The following is an 18,828-nucleotide window of genomic DNA, read 5'->3' on the forward strand; positions in this document are numbered from 1 at the left end:
TAACCGTAAACTATGCCAATTAGCAATTGGGAGACGCTACTGTATGGTGCTCTCAGTGGCTTCCGGGAAACCAAAATCAGGTTCCGGGGGAAGTATGGTTGCAAAGTTGAAACTTAAAGGAATTGACGGAAGGGCACCACCAGGAGTGGAGCCTGCGGCTTAATTTGACTCAACACGGGAAAACTTACCAGGTCCGAACTTATTGAGGTAAGACAGATTAATAGCTCTTTCTCAAAACTAAGGGTAGTGGTGCATGGCCGTTCTTAGTTCGTGGATTGATTTGTCTGGTTAATTCCGATAACGAACGTGACTCAATCAAATTAACTAGAACGCTATCAGCAGTCAGACGTAGAAGCTGTCGTCCGGTTGTGATGTGTGCGTGTGGGGTTGGCTTTCGGGTCGGCTTTCGCGCGCGCTTGCTGGCGCAGTCTAGTATGACCTGATGACACGTCAACTCATCGAGGTTGACTTCTGCTTAATGGAACAACTTGTGTTAAGCAAGGTGAGATTGAGCGATAACAGGTCCGTGATGCCCTAAGATGTTCTGGACTGCACGCGCGCTACAATGTGGGCAGCAGTGTGTACCCTATTCCGAGAGGAACGGGAAATCACTGAAATGCCCACGTAGTCGGGATTATGGACTGAAACGGTCCATATGAACTTGGAATTCCCAGTAAGTGCTGGTCACTAGCCAGCGTTGATTACGTCCCTGCCCTTTGTACACACCGCCCGTCGCTACTACCGATGGATTATTTAGTGAGGTCTTTGAAGGTGAACATTTGCTGGCCCCCTCGCTGGGGCTACATTTGACTCGCTGAAGTTGACCGAACTTGATGATTTAGAGGAAGTAAAAGTCGTAACAAGGTTTCCGTAGGTGAACCTGCGGAAGGATCATTATCGTATCCCCATGGTGATCTGATTTGGAGGAGACCGAACGCATTGGGGTCTTGCTGAACAAAAATAAACATGCGTTACCCAGTGGTTGTTTTGCGAGGACTAGGAGTTGCGCCGTACTCGTACCCCCATCTGTGTGTGTGGTGTTGTACGAACGTACGTTTAATATGCTCTCCTGGCGAGTCCGTTATGTTTCAATCCATACAACAAACCCTTTCATCTCGGTCTTCAGATCGATAAAAGGATTTACACTCCCTTACTGCACTAAAGGTATTACTACTTGGATGAAGGGCCGGGGCCTTCGAACTTTCATCCTATTGTAGGGGCCATACCTTGCAGTGTGTGCGCGGCTCGAAACTACTAGACCCGGCGTTATAGATCTCATCTGTTGGACTAGGTGCGGTGTCTCGTACTTCGCATGTGCGCATGTGAACGTACAGATGCCCCCTGGCGAGTCCCCATACTAGTGAGATGGGATTGGAAGGAAAGGGTTGATCGTCTCGGTCTTTGGATCGATGATGGGATTCCCATTCCTTACTGCACTAAAGGTATTACTACTTGGATGAAGGGCCGGGGCCTTCGAACTTTCATCCTATTGTAGGGGCCATACCTTGCAGTGTGTGCGCGGCTCTAAACTACTAGACCCGGCGTTATAGATCTCATCTGTTGGACTAGGTGCGGTGTCTCGTACTTCGCATGTGCGCATGTGAACGTACAGATGCCCCCTGGCGAGTCCCCATACTAGTGAGATGGGATTGGAAGGAAAGGGTTGATCGTCTCGGTCTTTGGATCGATGATGGGATTCCCATTCCTTACTGCACTAAAGGTATTACTACTTGGATGAAGGGCCGGGGCCTTCGAACTTTCATCCTATTGTAGGGGCCATACCTTGCAGTGTGTGCGCGGCTCGAAACTACTAGACCCGGCGTTATAGATCTCATCTGTTGGACTAGGTGCGGTGTCTCGTACTTCGCATGTGCGCATGTGAACGTACAGATGCCCCCTGGCGAGTCCCCATACTAGTGAGCTAAAGGTTAAGCCGATCACACGGTCTTTGGACGAATGATGACAAAAATACGTCCCAAGTGATGAAACCGGCGTGATGTTCATTCTGCAAGTGCGATGGGTTCTAAGAACCCAGGAGTGGCCTGTACATCGTATGTTTACATGCGAACGTACTCTCCAAGTGTGTGTTTCAAATTTCAACCCGTGTTTCAATTTCAGAATGTGAACTGCAGGACACATGAACACCGACAAGTTGAACGCATATTGCACATCGTACAATCATTGTGCGATGTACACATTTTTGAGTGCCGCCTATATTTACCAATTTAACTATATGCGCTGCTTAGGTAGCGCATATGCGTAATGGTGTTTTTCGGCCTTCAGTGGTGGAAAAACATTGAAGATAGTCAAACGTGCGAAGGCCCCGGCGCACGGCTTGATGAACACACGTCCCAAGATGAAAGTCTTTGTGTGTTCCATCTTCTCCATACATGAGATTGTTCTTATAGGCCTCAAATGATGTGTGACTGGATTCCCTGAGTAGCTGCGAGCGAAAAGGGATGAGCCCAGCACGTAGAGGTGGTTCGCGTTTGCGTGTCCACCGTGTTGCGTGGCATCTGGACACCTGTGACCTCCTACAAACGATAGGTTTACAGGCTGGGAGTTGCGAGTTGCAGAGAGGTGTACACTTCGATCCTCTCAGACTACCCATGCTTGAAGGTTGGCCTTGTACGTGTACGGTTGTTGTGTTTGAAAGAGAAGTCCTACTGTAGCTTAGTGCTGCATGTGGTGACTTCTCTTTTTTTTATTTAAACATTTTCGGGCACTTGAAGGTCCATGCCGAGTGTCGGAGATAGGCATGTGGATGGGGTACGTGTACGGTTGTTGTGGTTAGAAGAGAAGTCCTACTGCAGCTTAGTGCTGCATGTGGTGACTTCTCTTTTTTTTATTAAAAAATTTTCGGATGCCTGAAGGCATGTGGATGGGTCACATTCGACTGCAACGTGGTGCGTGAGCGATGATATGTGCGGGTAGTCACACTGATCGCGCATAGGATGGCTTCTATTGATTTGTTTCAAAAGAACCTTCCTCGAGGTGCACGAACTTTCTCAACACTTGAGATGCCTTATGCTAGACATAAGATAGGCATGTGGATGGGTCACATTCGACTGCAACGTGGTGCGTGAGCGATGATATGTGCGGGTAGTCACACTGATCGCGCATAGGATGGCTTCTATTGATTTGTTTCAAAAGAACCTTCCTCGAGGTGCACGAACTTTCTCAACACTTGAGATGCCTTATGCTAGACATAAGATAGGCATGTGGATGGGTCACATTCGACTGCAACGTGGTGCGTGAGCGATGATATGTGCGGGTAGTCACACTGATCGCGCATAGGATGGCTTCTATTGATTTGTTTCAAAAGAACCTTCCTCGAGGTGCACGAACTTTCTCAACACTTGAGATGCCTTATGCTAGACATAAGATAGGCATGTGGATGGGTCACATTCGACTGCAACGTGGTGCGTGAGCGATGATATGTGCGGGTAGTCACACTGATCGCGCATAGGATGGCTTCTATTGATTTGTTTCAAAAGAACCTTCCTCGAGGTGCACGAACTTTCTCAACACTTGAGATGCCTTATGCTAGACATAAGATAGGCATGTGGATGGGTCGTATTCGACTGTAACACGGTGCGTGAGCGATGATAGGTATGGGTGGACATATCATTCGCGTGTAGGATAGTAGATGCTGAGCAAATCATAAACTTTTGAAACAGCCCAATACATCCAGTCTAGTCGCATAGAAATATTGAACGAAAACTGAAAACATGTTAACTTTGAAAAATCACAACGAAAAATAACACCTCTCTGGTATTCGGATGTATTATGTGAAAAAACCTCAGCTTTCAGAAAAAAATATAAAAAATATGGTACTCTTCGTCCCGAAACGAGGTAAGCTATAGAAAACAAATATGATTAATAATTACTAAAATAAAATCCACTTCTATTCAGAGTGTAATAGACTAGCTTATTGGCTTTAATTTGATATGTCGATCATCTGAATCGGTCACGTAGTTCAAAAGTAATAATTTTTTGAGAAAAGTCATTTTTGGGAAAAAAGGGAAAAATGATTTTTAAACCATCGGATAGCTTTGAAAAATCATAACTCAAAAACGAAAAAAGGCCTCCCTGGATATGCTATGTGAAAAATTCAGCTTTCCAGAAAAAAATATAAAAAAATATAGCGCCTTTGGTCCCGAAACCATGAAAACTATGAAAAACAAACACAATCAATAATAACGAAAACATAATTCAAATTTTCTGCAACTGCTGTATTTTTCCAAAAAAGACCAGCTAATTGGCTTTAATTAAATATGTCGTACATCTGAATTGGTACAGTGGCTCAAAAGTTATGATTTTTTTTTAAAATGTCATTTTTGGCAAAAATACGAAAAAATGGATTTTTTGGACCACTCAAAAATGGAAATGGTCACCCTAACAAAAAAAAAAAAAAAAATACGACTACTAATTTGCTATAAAGAACAAAAATACCACTTTTGACGACAATCTGAGCAACACTATAACGGTTTGGCATGGAATGGCTGTATTTATATATATATTTTTAAACGAAAACATTTGTCAAACAAACTGCAAAACTAAAAACTTTTATACTGTGCCTTAATTTTCTAAGTGTAGCATTCGAAGACCCTACAATGAAAATTGCATTAAAACATCAGAGTAAAACTGACATACAATTATGACGGATGACTGCTTTTTGATTGGCGCGTGCTCCAACTAGAAAACCGCCAATTGAAAAGCACTCCAACTAAAAAAGCGCCAATAAGCGAATGTGCACTGTAAAACTGTAAAAAATATATATAAAAAATATACAATCGAAGACTTTTTTTTGTCGTTTATGAGTTTGGTTTTTTTAAGCTACTACTAGGCATGTTTGCAGATTAATAGAAAGATATGATATGTTGATCCTTGAAATAAGTTTGAAAGTTAAGAATAGAAAAAAAAAAATTCATGTGAATGGAGACGACTTTTGTGTACAGCACATGCCACTGGGGCCTTTTGCTGATTAAGTAAGATTTCTTCCAAAACGTCATAACTTTTCAACCATTGAGTCGATTTCAAAATACCACACATCTAATAAATGAAATCTTATTCTTCTATGGACCAACTTCAATCGGTCATTCAAACAAACTCAGAAATTAAATAGTACCGAAAAACTTTAATTATAAATTTGCCACTTAATTTTCCACTCCTTCACACCAAATTTTTATCTAGTCGGAATTTTAAACCTCTCAAATTGAATTGTCAAAATGATAGGTCAAAGAACGAAAAGCAGGAAAAATTAACAAATATTGGGGGGGGGGGCGATTGGTGGTGGTAAATAATAAAGCAATAGTAATCATGGATTTTTAATAACCATCTCAAAAAAATATTGAAAAAAACATTCCTTTTGTAATTTCTCTTTCAATTTTGATAAAATTGCACTGAATAGTTAAAGAAGAGCAATATTAATATTTGAATAAACTTATGTAATTATAAACATTTTTATAAAAACCTTCCCATTTTATAATTCATCATTAAAGACCTTGCGTCATGACAGCTATAAATCCATACACTCTCAAATCAAGTGTGCCTGAAAAAATTATATTCTTCACGTAAACAAGCGATGAAAATGATCGACTGCTGTGTCTATTCCGGAAGCCGAACGAGTTTGGAAGTTTCGCAATTCGATAGAGATCGATTTTTCATTCTGCAACCCGAACGAGATCGAAATCTGTCTGAGATTCAAACCTATTAGACATATGTAAAGTGCACCCGTGGCCGAGTGGTTAGCGTCTCACATTATCATGCCGGGTGTGCGGGTTCGATTCCCGTTCTGGCCGGAGGATTTTTCGTCAAAGAAATTTCCTCAGACTTGCACTGTGGTCACGCGTATTCTAGAGCTTGCCCCTCGGAATACATTCAAGGCGTGTTATTTGGCTTAAGAAATCTCAACTAAGTATTAATGAATGACGCTAGTTAATGCATATGTTGAGACGGCAAAAGTTCCACAGGGAACGTTAACGCCATACAAGAAGAAGACATATGTAAAAGTGGCAACATTGCCTTGACCCAAACAAACGTCAAAATAATTCATCCGAATTTGTGAAGCTTTTTATTCTCTATCACATTAGCATTCCACAATGCAGTTTTAAATTGTTTGTATTGGATGTATGTATATCGGCTCCAATTATGGCCATACACATACAGTGTCACCGTCAACGTCCCGTCAATTAGGGCCTGATCACGAACGTCACTTCACGGTGAAAACGAAATGAATTGTATGCAATTTGTATGCATTTCATTCCGTTTTCACCGTTTCATCTTATTCTCTAGGGCTTATTTTTCCGACGTCGAAGTTGCCGCTGCTAGTGTATGTGAATGCGATTATATGATTTCCATGGGAAAATATTTGACATTTCATTCATTTACGTTGACTTACGGTGACGGGACGTTGTATGTGTAGCGCACTTAATTAAAAACCCGATAGTGTTCCGGAATAAGGTTGCCACACAGATAACTCAATTTTTATTCAGCTTTAAAATTTTGATTGTAACTCAAAACATATCCATAAAACTAAAACGGTGTGTCACATTCGACTTGTAAAGTTGTCGTGGAAAAAAGCGAGTGAATGATACTCATACAAAAGTCTCCATTGATTACTGAAGACAAAAGCAAACAAGTGACACTGATATAAAAGCGAGCGAATGACTCTGAGACAAAAGACGACAATTTTTCGGTCAATAGAAAAAAATTTATGGGAATAATATCTTCCAAAAATTCACACACACTATCATCCTGAAATGGCTTCGCATATTTCATAATGTCTTCACAAAACCAAATATCTTCACAGTAAATCAAATGTGTTCAAAATAAAGACATATCTTCAAACCTGGCATCTCTGCTACTCACAAAATCCCTGTTAGCTGTCATAACAAGACGTCACGAATCGGTACTCAATCGAAGCAGTGAATACCGTGAATACCCCGAAATAGGCGGTTGTATACATTGCAGGAAGGATGAGTAATTTAAATGGTAATTGCTGTTTCTAAGTGAAATAAGACCATATAGATAATTTTTTTTCATAGACCAACGACAATCTGCTTCAACCGAAGCCGATGGTTCGATCTCATCGGACGAAGAGCTGGATCAGCAGCCACAAAACACCGCAAATGAATCACCGGCGAAAATGGAAGATGTTATTACTATCGACCCGGAAGCGACGGATGTCGATTTGAATCATGGTCGTGTCGGGAAAATTGAAAATTTGGAACCTCTCGTTAAATTGGAAAGGTATATTTTTTTTATTAACATTTTTGGTGTGTCAATTTACTTTGTGTCTCGAATCTTGCGAGTAGGCTCTATATGCGATGGAATCTGATAAAAAAGATTGAAAATCTTGACCACCTCACAACACTCCAGGAACTGGAGTTGTACGACAACCAAATTACGGTACTGGAGAATCTGGATAATTTGACCAATCTGGAGTAAGTGGTCGTGGTTGTATGAGATAATTCTTATATTATTGACTTATTTTCTGAAAATTAGGATATTGGATGTCAGTTTCAACCGTGTGCACAAAATTCAAAACCTGGACAGTCTGCCGAAACTTCGAAAACTGTTTTTGTGCTCCAACAAAATTACTACAATCGAGAATCTTAATCACTTGAGTAATCTGACCATGCTGGAGTTGGGCGACAACAAAATAAGGGTACATTTGGTTTTTTAAGGTCCAATTATATATTTATGTTATTTGCCTCCTTTCTTATTGTAGAAAATTCAGAACATCGATGCGCTTACCAATCTAACCCATCTCTATCTGGGAAAGAATAAAATCAATAAGATTGAGAATCTAGACAATTTGGTCAAATTAGAGTGCCTTAGTCTGCAGAGCAATAGGATCGTCAAGATAGAGAACCTGAACAAGTTGGTCAACCTAACTGAATTGTACGTATCGGAAAATGGGATTGAAACAATTGAAAATCTGGAAGATAACAAACTTTTGGAAACGTTGGATGTGGCGAAAAATCGCCTCAAGATAATCGAAAATATTGATCATCTGCAAAATTTGGATGAACTTTGGGTAGGTTTGCCATTTCGATGAAAACATATCTATATTTTATGAATGAAAATTCCGCTTTCAGATGAATGATAATAATATAGCTGATTGGAGCTGCGTGAATGTGCTGTCCCAAAACAAGAAATTGGCAACGGTTTATTTGGAGCGAAATCCAATTGCAAAGGATGCCACTTATCGCAAGAAGTTGAAGCTTGCGGTTCCATGGCTTACGAAAATCGATGCAACGCTATGTCGCTGAAGAGCTTATCATTGGTATTAACTGCTAGATGGAATGGAATATTAAACAATGAACATATCTACATCTTCCGTAGAAATTCAAACACCGGGTAGCATACATTGTACTGTGAGCTAGATGTATTGCAGCACTTACTAATTATTACAATGGAGGCATATTTTCTTTGTAAAATTATAGATATAGTTTTTGTGCTGGCATCATGAAACGTTAATATGTTTTATAAAGTATTCAATCGTTCTCTACTAATTTTCAATCGATTTCGGTTTATTTTGTATCTTTTTATTTTACTATGGCTCAATTCTGTAGCCTATTCTTATTCACTATAGGAAATTTATTCAGAGATTGAAACCCACTTTGCGACCACGTGATCATCATTTACCGAAGCTGGCTCAATATTGGTTGGTCAATATTTTAAATATATCAAACGAATGATGGATCTCTTTTCAGTAGCATGTTCTAAAAAGTACCTGAACTATTGAGAACCAGAGCAGAGGGCCCAAAGCCCCTTAGTAGGATGATGATAGTAGCAGTTATCCCTGGCTATCACGTGAAGAAAGAAATAGACAAACCCCCTAAGCCAAGCCAATTTTAAGCCAATGAGCGACGCGACCCGTGCCAATGGATGAATGGACGAAGGTTTAATTAAATATCCTGCCACTAATGGAGCCTTTGGAGTACCAAGGCGCCCTCCATAGTACTTTGTGTCCATACGGCACAAAGCGGGCTTTTATGAATAATCCCTGCAAATAAATCATTTCGCAACCCAACTATTCCGCCCGGGTGCGAAAGCTTCACTCTAGGCCACTGAGACGTTAAAGGAATTCTGGTAGCGAGAAAATTCAACGCGATGAACCTTCGAAATTCACGAAGCTTGACAATCTGTCAGTTTCTGGGCGGTACCAACTCAACGGCTACCGCAAGAGGTTTAGGAACTTCGATAAAGATTTGTGAAGAAGATGGGGTTCCGACTCTCCAACTCTCCAACAAAAATGAGAATGGTCTGCAAATCAACCTCCATCACGCTAACGCAGCGTCGAGCGTGTTATCTAGGAGGTTTATCAAAGACGCTATGAATCTAGCTCTAATTCAAAAGCCTTGGGTCCACAAAGAAAGAATACTTGGTATTCAAAACGGGTTCATGTGAGTTATTATGCGATGGCATGCATGACTTCCCCAAGAGCTGCTATCTTATTAATTGCTTTCCTATAACAGAGTTCATTAAACGGGATATCGTCACGATCAGAGTTGATTACCGACCGCCAAGGGATGATAATCGGCATAATAATAGGTTGCGGCGTTCGTAAATGACTGCAGAAAAGTGCCAATATATGGCAATGAACCAACGTTTATTAACGCTATCAGACAAGAAGTCCTGGTTGAACACACGTTGTGTGTTCTTTTATCAAAATAATCCTGTAGAAAAGTTTACGTATTTTTGCATTTTATAAGGTTTTGTTTTTTGTTAGGTTATGTAAGGTTATGTACTTTCCGCACACATTTCCGTTTCTATAAGAAAAAAAAACGTTTATATAGGCAGAAAGTGCGCCCGACGGGGTGTTAAGTGAAATACCTAGGCGAAATCCTAGATGCTAAACTGAACTGGAACGCACACTAAGATTCAATCATCAGTAAGGCCAACATTGTCCTATGTTCTAAAATGATAGGCACAAAATGGGGCCTTAAACCAAGAATGATTATGCGGTTATTGACATGTGTGGCATAGGATAGCCTATCACGGCGGGTAAACAATAGCCGTCCATTAATGGTGTAACTACTTTGCATCAGAAATCAAGTTTTCGTTTCACTTTTTATGAACGTTAAAATAAGATTGTGTACGCGAATAACTAGATTCGTGTCAGGGGGAGTGGTAGTGAGGATTGAAGTCAGGTTGAATGAAGAGGCAGATTTGTATTCATAAGTCACGTCAATTAGAATAACCATTTGCTAGAATAATTCATCAGTCATCATCGCTCTTAGCGCTCGTCAATTCATTTCTAGTCAATTAAAGGCATGTTGACGGCAAATGCTGAAGTAGTCCTAGTCGAAGCGAAGCTACTGAGAGGAGAGTCGATTTTCGGGCCCTGCCTTTGAATAAAATTCAGTTCAAGTAGAGGCCAAGAAAAGCGCTGGAAAGCTAAAAATATGGAAGAAAATATTCGACGGGAACAAAACTGGCCACTATGGGGAGCTGGCCAACAGTTTTTCAGACATAAATAGCTGCAATATTAGAATGTATAAATGTCTGCCTCAAAAGAAATTATAGACATGCTAACATCTGCATCTTCTCAGACAGTCAAGCGGCATTTCAGGCAACTGCGGCATAGATGAACAAGCAGATGAGCTTGTAAGAAGTGGTTCAAGCACAAGCTTCACAGGTCTAGAACCATTCTGTGAAATTTCTGATTGTTTGTTGAAGAGTGAGCTGAAGAAATAGGAATACCGGGAAGTGATGTCCAATTGGATAGTCGACCTTAACCCTTTCACGTACAACATCGAGTCTCACTCGATGTAAAATTATTGTGCCAAATCGTACAACATCGAGTCTCTCTCGTGGTGTACTTGCATATCACAAGGCGCTAAGACGCTCAGCAGAGTAGTGAAATCAATCGATATGGGAACCCTTGAAGCGTTTGCATATGGTCCGGTCTTTTGAAAATTAAATCGTACGCGAAAGGGTTAACTAAAATTTATCACGTTGAGTAATAAAATTAGTTAAGAATTGCTGAGTCCTAATGAGAAAGACTTCAGCACATTCACTGTTCTTATAACAGGACACTGTCCGAGCAAACACCGTCTTCGAAACAAGATTATATTTGTCGCTTTTGTAATGCCGAAAGCGAGACCTAGGTACACTCACTCTGCAATTGTGGAGCTCTCAAAAGACACAGACTTCAACATCTTGATAAGGCTATTCTGGAGCCCAAAGTTTGGTTTGTGTCGCCGATCAGGATTGTAAATTTCATCAGACAGATTATTCCTGATTGACACTGGAGTTATTCCCGCTATAGCTTTCAGTCTACTCCTTCATCAATAAGCAGTACATAGAAGCAGGGCTCAGCATAGTTATAGTTAACTGACGATTGTCGGCTGACTAACCGACTGACTATATCCGTAGCCAGTTAGTAATGGCTGTTGGTTTCTTCACGCAGTTTCTCCGCCAAAACAACTGAACAGTCAGTCGGGCGTTTAGTCGCTATCTCCCTCTAACGACTCGACTACTGTGGAACCTCGCATTATCCGCGATTTTCGTGATCCGCGGTGACCTAGCCAGACTATTCCGCGGATAATCGGGGTTCTACTGTATATCAATTCATTCTTCCCAGTCAAATTGTCCTCATTGCATTTTGAAGTGACTTCCCTCAAAACGAATTTGTTCCTCTCTCTCCTTCCCATGTATCTTTATGCATGCATCGATGTTTGAGTTCACCGTGGTTTGACAAACGCTACAAGTGAGCTAGATTATTTTGTATCGTACACGAAAATTACTCACACGTATTAAATAGCGTGCACATCCCGAAGATCTTATAATGTTGTATCGAACAACTATTCTCTCAGTGATGGAGTATGGCAGTTTCTGTTTTCAATCAGCTGCCAAAACACACCTCATTAAACTCGAGCGAATTCAGTATCTTTGTCTCCGTATTGCGTTGGGATGTATGCCCTCAACGCATACCATGAGCCTCGAGGTTTTGGCAGGCGTACTCCCACTAAAAGATCGCTTCAATTTATTATCTCTTCGGTTCCTCATCCGGTGTAAGGTTATGAACCCATTGGTGATCGGAAATTTTGAGCAACTGAGCGAGCTCAATTTTCATTCTGGATTTATGAGCTCATATCATGAATTCATCTCCATGCAGGTTGATCCTTCTTCGTACATTCCCAACCGTGCTTGTTTCCCTGACTACATCAATTCCTCTGTACATTTTGATCTGTTCATGAAGGAGAAAATCCATGATATTCCAGATTACCTTCTATCGGGGATCGTTCCTACGATCTTGCAAAGTATGGGCGTATCAATTGTGATAATATGTATTTTACTGATGGGTCCTCTATGAATGAGTCCATAGGATTTGGAGTGTTCAACGTATTTTTTAGCACCTCACACAGTCTTCAGTATCCTTGCTCAGTATATATTGCTGAATTGGCAGCAATACACTGGGCGCTGGACAGCGTCGCCTCACGACCTGTTGAACACTATTACATTGTAACGGATAGTCTTAGCTCTGTCGAAGCTATCCGTTCAGTGAGGCCGGAAAAGCACTCGCCGTACTTCCTTGAGAGAATACGAGAAATTTTGAGTGCTTTAACCAGACGCTGTTATGTCATTACCTTTGTCTGGGTCCCTTCACATTGCTCAATTCCGGGTAATGAGAGGGCTGACTCATTAGCAAAGGTAGGTGCAATTGAAGGCGAAATTTATCAGCGTCAAATCGCCTTCAATCATACATCAGCAAGCCGTGGAATAAAGGTGACGTATAATTTTCATCATAACGAATATTGCAGATTTTCTTTGTGACTTTTTCTTGTAAGCCATTTCAGTGTTTGAAAGACTATTTCCGGAAGAAGTTGTGTACTTCCCGCTGTTTTGACCCTCGGAGCAGAATTTCTGAAGATATTCAATATTCAAAACTTTTTTTGACGGAATTTCGAAAGAAGCCGGGACGATATACTGAAAAGAAAGGATTTTTCTTGAAGTCGGAATTATTTTTCAAGTGTTTTTTGGAGTGTGAAGCTTCCATTGGACACGCTTCAAGGATTTTAGAAGTTCTCTGACATTCATCTAGATACATTTAAGATAAGTTTTTGTTTTATTTTTCTTTCACGCATACGTATACATATACATATACATACACATATTTCATTTTATTTTATTTATTTATTTATTTTCTTTTTTTATTTTATCATTTAATATTTGCGTGTTCTAAAAAATCTTCTCTCTCATTTTTACGACTTTTTTTTTTTGAAAAATGGAGGGTAATGAACCCTCCGATGCTGAAATGAGGGTCTCAGACCCTCCTCCAGATGGTTTAACGGTTTCTCTAGGAAAAAAACAAAAACAATCGCAGTCAAACTCTTCGTCTGTACCAAATAGTGACTCTGTTCTCCGCTCTTCGACACAATCTCTGCCTAACTCTGCTCAACTTCCACGTATTAGACAATACCAGAACGCCCCGGCATCATCGAAAAACCGTTGGGTGGTATTCTTCCGTCCCAAAGGGAAGCCTCTAAGAGTATCTCAAATTTGCAAAGACCTGACGTCTAACTACTCAGGTGTCTTAGAAATGACGAATGTCAATAAAGATAAACTTCGTGTTGTGCTCTCAAATTACAAAGATGCTAACGCGATAGTGAAAAACTCTTTGTTCACTAATGAATATAGAGTTTATATTCCGGCTCACATTGTTGAAATCGATGGTGTAGTTACGGAAAAATCTCTTCAACTTCAAGATTTTGTAAAAGCTAAGGGTATCTTTCACAATGCAAATATTCCACATATTAAAGTTTTGGAGGTGAGATCTCTGAACTCTTTGATATCTGAGGGTACAGAAAAAAAGTATTATCCATTTGGCTCTTTTAGAATTTCCTTCGAAGGCACAGCACTTCCAAATTATGTGCTTATCGACAAACTTCGTCTTCCAGTTCGGTTATATACCCCTAAAATAATGACTTGCCTAAATTGCAATCAGTTAGGTCACACTAAAACCTACTGTTGTAATAAAACGAAATGCTCAAAATGTGGTGACGACCATGACGAAGTCACTTGTAACAAAGATGCTGATAAATGTATCTTTTGTGGAGATGTTCCTCATACAATTAAGGATTGTCCGAAATACAAATTACGTTCGATGAAACTCAAGCAATCACTTAAGGATCGTTCTAATCGATCCTTCGCTGATATGCTCAAGGCAGCTTCACCTCAGGTACCCGAGGCTTCAGAAAATCCTTTCTCTGTTTTATCAGAGGATGATGATTCGGATTCTCAATTTGATCCAGTAATCACAGGAAGAGTCAGGAAGAGGAAAATTGCTTCTTCCTCTAAGCCATCTAAAAAAAAGAGGATTGATCTCTAAAAAGCCAGAATTTTCAAATTATTCTGCTCTACCCAAGAATAACCCTCCTGGTTGGAGATCTTCAAATTATGACGTTCATTTCCCTGAATTGTCAAGCCATTCTCAATTTACTTCTCAATCGGTTCCTGATCCCTCATCTTTTTCAGGAGGTATTTCCTTTTCATCAATTGTTCAATGGATTCTTGATTTTTTCGGAATATCAGATTCAATGAAAGGTATCATTTTTGCTTGGCTTCCTTCTATCAGCCAGATAGCTAAACTTCAAATGACTTCAAATAAAATAATGACTAAATGACTTCAAAGTGGCCCCTCCTCTCGTTCATTAATTTCGATGTCTAATTTATTGGACGATTCAGGTAAATCCTCTATTTTGCAGTGGAATTGTAGAAGTATTCTTCCTAAACTTGATTCTTTCAAGCAAATGCTCCATTTTTTGAATTGTTATGCGTTTACTCTTTCTGAAACATGGCTTCGTTCGGACAATGTGTTAAACATCCATGATTTTAATATTATCCGTTTAGACCGCGATGATTGCTATGGAGGAGTTCTCATAGGTATTAGAAAATGCTACCCATTTTACAGGATTCCCCTGCCTTTAGTCTCAGGAATTGAAATTCTAGCGTGTCAGGTACGTATCAAGGGTAAAGATTTATGCATTGCTTCTATTTATATTCCTCCAAGAACTATGCTTAATTATAGAAATCTTGTACATATAGTTGAACTTTTACCGCAACCTAATCTTATTTTGGGAGATTTCAACTCTCATGGAATTGGATGGGGTGAGTTTTTTGATGATCGAAGGGCCAATTTGATTTATGACCTTTGCGAGGACTTCAACATGGCAATTTTGAATACAGGTGATGTAAAAAGAATCGCTTCATCTTCAGGCCGCGCTAGTTGCTTAGATTTGTCTCTGTGTTTTATCCTCTTTTTCTTTAGATTGTAATTGGAATGTCATCCAAGATCCACATGGAAGTGATCATTTGCCAATCACTATTTCCATTTCAAATAATTCAAAATCGTCTGAAACAACAAATATTCAGCATGATTTATCTAGAAACATTGATTGGAAGAGATTCTCTTCAATTATTTCAGAATCGGTGGCATTAGTTCATGAGTTACCCCCGCTGGAAGAATATAATTTTCTAACTGGTTTAATTCTTGACAGTGCTATTGATGCTCAGACGAAGCGCTTTCCTGGTAATTCGTTTCGTAGACGTCCTCCTAATCTATGGTGGGACCAAGAATGTACAAATCTCTATAAAGATAAATCGAATGCGTTCAAGGATTGGCGAAAATTGGGCACCCGTGAACGTTATGATAACTACATTTATCTGGAGCGTAAATTCAAAAGCTTCATTAAAGCTAAAAAGAGAGGCTATTGGCGTCATTTTGTAAATGGGATTTCACGAGAGACTTCCCTGAGCACTCTTTGGAGAGTTGCCAGACAAATGAGAAATTCATCTCATTCAAATGAAGAAGTTGAATATTCAGAAAGGTGGATTTTTGACTTTGCCAAGAAGATATGTCCAGACTCTGCCCCCGCACCTTCTCCCTTCTTAGAGACATCTGATGATGTTGAGCCTCCGTTCAGTATGACTGAATTTTCTCTTGCCCTTCTTTCTTGCAACAACACGGCTCCAGGGTCAGATAGGATCAAATTTAATTTGTTGAAAAATCTACCTGATAATGCGAAGAGACGTTTGTTGAAACTGTTCAATGCTTTCCTTGAGCAGAATATTGTTCCGCATGAGTGGCGACAAATTAAAGTTATAGCTATTCTGAAACCTGGTAAACCTGCGTCTGATTATAATTCTTATAGACCAATTGCAATGCTATCTTGCATTCGCAAATTACTAGAAAAAATGATTCTCCATCGTTTAGACAGCTGGGTTGAATCTAATAATCTTCTCTCGCCATCGCAGTTCGGGTTTCGTAGAGGCAAAGGAACCAATGATTGTCTTGCGCTTCTTTCATCAGAGGTTGACTTTGCCTTGTGTAGTAAGCAACAAATGGCATCAGTGTTCCTAGATATCAAAGGTGCGTTCGATTCAGTTTCCATTGAAGTTCTTTTTCAAAAACTTCGTCTAAATGGGTTTTCCCAGAAATTAAATAGTTTTCTGTTTAACCTAATGCGTGAAAAACATATGAGTTTTTCTCATGGTTCTTTGTCAGTTTTACGCATTAGCTACATGGGTCTTCCTCAAGGCTCATGTCTTAGTCCAATTCTTTACAACTTCTATGTAAATGATATTGATGTTTGTTTATCGGGAAATTGTACTTTGAGACAGTTTGCAGATGATTGTGTTGTATCGGTAACAGGCAAAGACAACACCGATCTTCATAATCCTTTGCAAGATTCTCTTGACAATTTGGTTGATTGGGCCTGTAGATTGGGTATTGAATTTTCTACTGAGAAGACAGAGATGGTTGTATTCTCAAGAAAACACCATCCTGGACAAATACAGCTTAAACTTTTGGATAGACCTATTCGTCACTCGATGTCATTCAAGTATTTAGGTGTTGTGTTTGACTCTAAAGGAACATGGGGTAAACACATAGGCTGCTTGAAACAAAAATGTCAGAAAAGAATAAATTTTCTTCGATCCATAACAGGAACTTGGTGGGGAGCTCATCCTGAGGATTTGATTAGGTTGTATAAAACAACAATTTTATCTGTTATGGAGTATGGTAGTTTTTGCTTCAGGTCCGCTGCCTGTACCCATATTTTGCATCTGGAAAGGATTCAATATCGCTGTTTGCGTATTGCTCTAGGATGTATGCAGTCAACACATACAATGAGCCTAGAAATTCTAGCTGGCATACTTCCTCTTTCCGTACGTTTTTTCGAGTTATCATTCCGTTTTTTAATACGGTGTGAAACACTTAATCCGAAGGTGATAGCAAACTTAGAAAAAATGTTGAACTCAGGCGTTCGATCTAGGCGAATGTCTCTATATCATGAATTTATGACTTTGGAAAGTCCATCTGCTTTATCTGGTTCCCAGATCATTCCTTCAATTTTGTTCTATTCCTCTATTACTATTGACCTGTCAATGAAGGATTATGTGCATAATATTTCAGATGATCTCCGCCATTTAGTTATACCTGCGATATTCCTGTCAAGGTATAAACATATTGACCCAACCAAAACTTTTTTTACTGATGGATCTAGTCTTAATGGATCCACAGGCTTTGGTATATTCAATATCAACTTCTTCACTTTTCGTAGGCTTAGTTTACCCTGTTCGGTGTTTGTTGCAGAATTGGCTGCAATATACATGGCCTTACTCCATATTCAGACCTTGGCCCCAGATCACTTTTTCATTTTTTCTGATAGTCTCAGCTCTTTAGAGGTACTCCGTTCAGTGAGAACTAGATATACGTCGTATTTCGTATCTGAAATCCATCAACTTTTAAGTGCTCTGATTACTAGTTCATTTAATATCACTTTCGTATGGATTCCGTCTCATTGTTCGATACCTGGAAATGAGAAAGCAGATTTTCTTGCTAAGAAGGGCACTATGGAAGGAGACTTATTCTATAGGCCTATTACTTTCGATGAATATCTTCATTTTCCTCGTGAACGGGCACTTGTATCTTGGCAGTCAAGTTGGAATAGTAGTGATAAAGGCCGATGGCTATATTCTATCATTCCTAGGGTTTCTCTCAAACCATGGTTTAAAGGATATAATTTTTCTCGTGATTTTATACGGGTAGTGTGCAGACTCATGTCTAACCATTATTCTTCGAATGCACATCTTTTTCGAATTAACATCAGTGATAGTAACCTATGCGTGTGTGGTATAGGATATCAGGATATTGATCATATTGTGTGGTTTTGTTCTGAGTTTCAAAATGACAGGTTATCTTTAATAGAAAATTTTCGCAATAAGGGAATGCCACCTAATTTTCTGATTCGCGACGTTCTGGCTACTCGTAATATTGATGCTATTTCTTTAATTTATGATTTTCTCAAATCCATACACTTTCAAATATGAATATATATGTTTAGTTTTCCTTTATTGTTTTGATTTTTATTATTAGCGTTTCCTTTTCTCTATTTCAACTTTTTTCTTCAGAATTCGAAAAGTGAGCAGATTTTCATCCCTTCCCTAGTCCCAAGGAGATAACTAGTTCCTAAGAGATGGTCATCTCTGCAACAAGAAGCTTAAACAAGAAGCCTATAATATTATCTTATTGTGAATTTTGTCATATTGTTTGTCCATATTGTAACATTTTTCGAAAAAAAATAGGGTTTTTATGCCTTTTTGAGAAAGAACATTGGCATTGTTCTACTCAAAGAGGCTTTTCCCTATTCATAAACACGGCTCATTGTTACTTATTGTTGCTGAGCCATTTGAAAATAAATTTAGTACAAAAAAAAATCGCCTTCAATGAATTTTATTCTTCAGTTCGTAAAAATACCATCGTTAACTGGCAACGCAAAAGGAACGAAGATGAATTGGGCCGGTGGCTCC

The 18,828-nt window shown here is 39.5% G+C and overlaps 1 protein-coding gene across 4 annotated transcripts; it reads left to right on the forward strand.

The window, feature by feature from the left end:
• Window positions 1–6,842: 6,842 nt before the first annotated feature.
• Window positions 6,843–18,447, forward strand: LOC129779441 (protein phosphatase 1 regulatory subunit 7). Of its 4 annotated transcripts, none has more exons than XM_055786921.1 (7): window positions 6,843–6,996; window positions 7,050–7,254; window positions 7,320–7,448; window positions 7,510–7,672; window positions 7,736–8,044; window positions 8,106–8,293; window positions 18,430–18,447. In XM_055786921.1, exons 1-6 carry the CDS (start codon window positions 6,981–6,983, stop codon window positions 8,277–8,279), a joined length of 996 nt encoding a protein of 331 aa, XP_055642896.1. In that variant the 5' UTR covers window positions 6,843–6,980; the 3' UTR covers window positions 8,280–8,293; window positions 18,430–18,447. The 4 variants fall into 4 exon arrangements, with proteins under 4 accessions (XP_055642896.1, XP_055642895.1, XP_055642894.1 ...); XM_055786920.1 differs by lacking the exon at window positions 18,430–18,447 and adding an exon at window positions 8,353–8,529; XM_055786919.1 differs by lacking the exon at window positions 18,430–18,447 and having other exon boundaries at window positions 8,106–8,529.
• The last annotated feature ends 381 nt before the right edge of the window (window positions 18,448–18,828 follow it).

The sequence above is a fragment of the Toxorhynchites rutilus genome, chromosome 3 (assembly GCF_029784135.1).
Source record: "Toxorhynchites rutilus septentrionalis strain SRP chromosome 3, ASM2978413v1, whole genome shotgun sequence".
In the NCBI taxonomy this organism is placed as follows: Eukaryota; Metazoa; Arthropoda; class Insecta; order Diptera; family Culicidae; genus Toxorhynchites; species Toxorhynchites rutilus.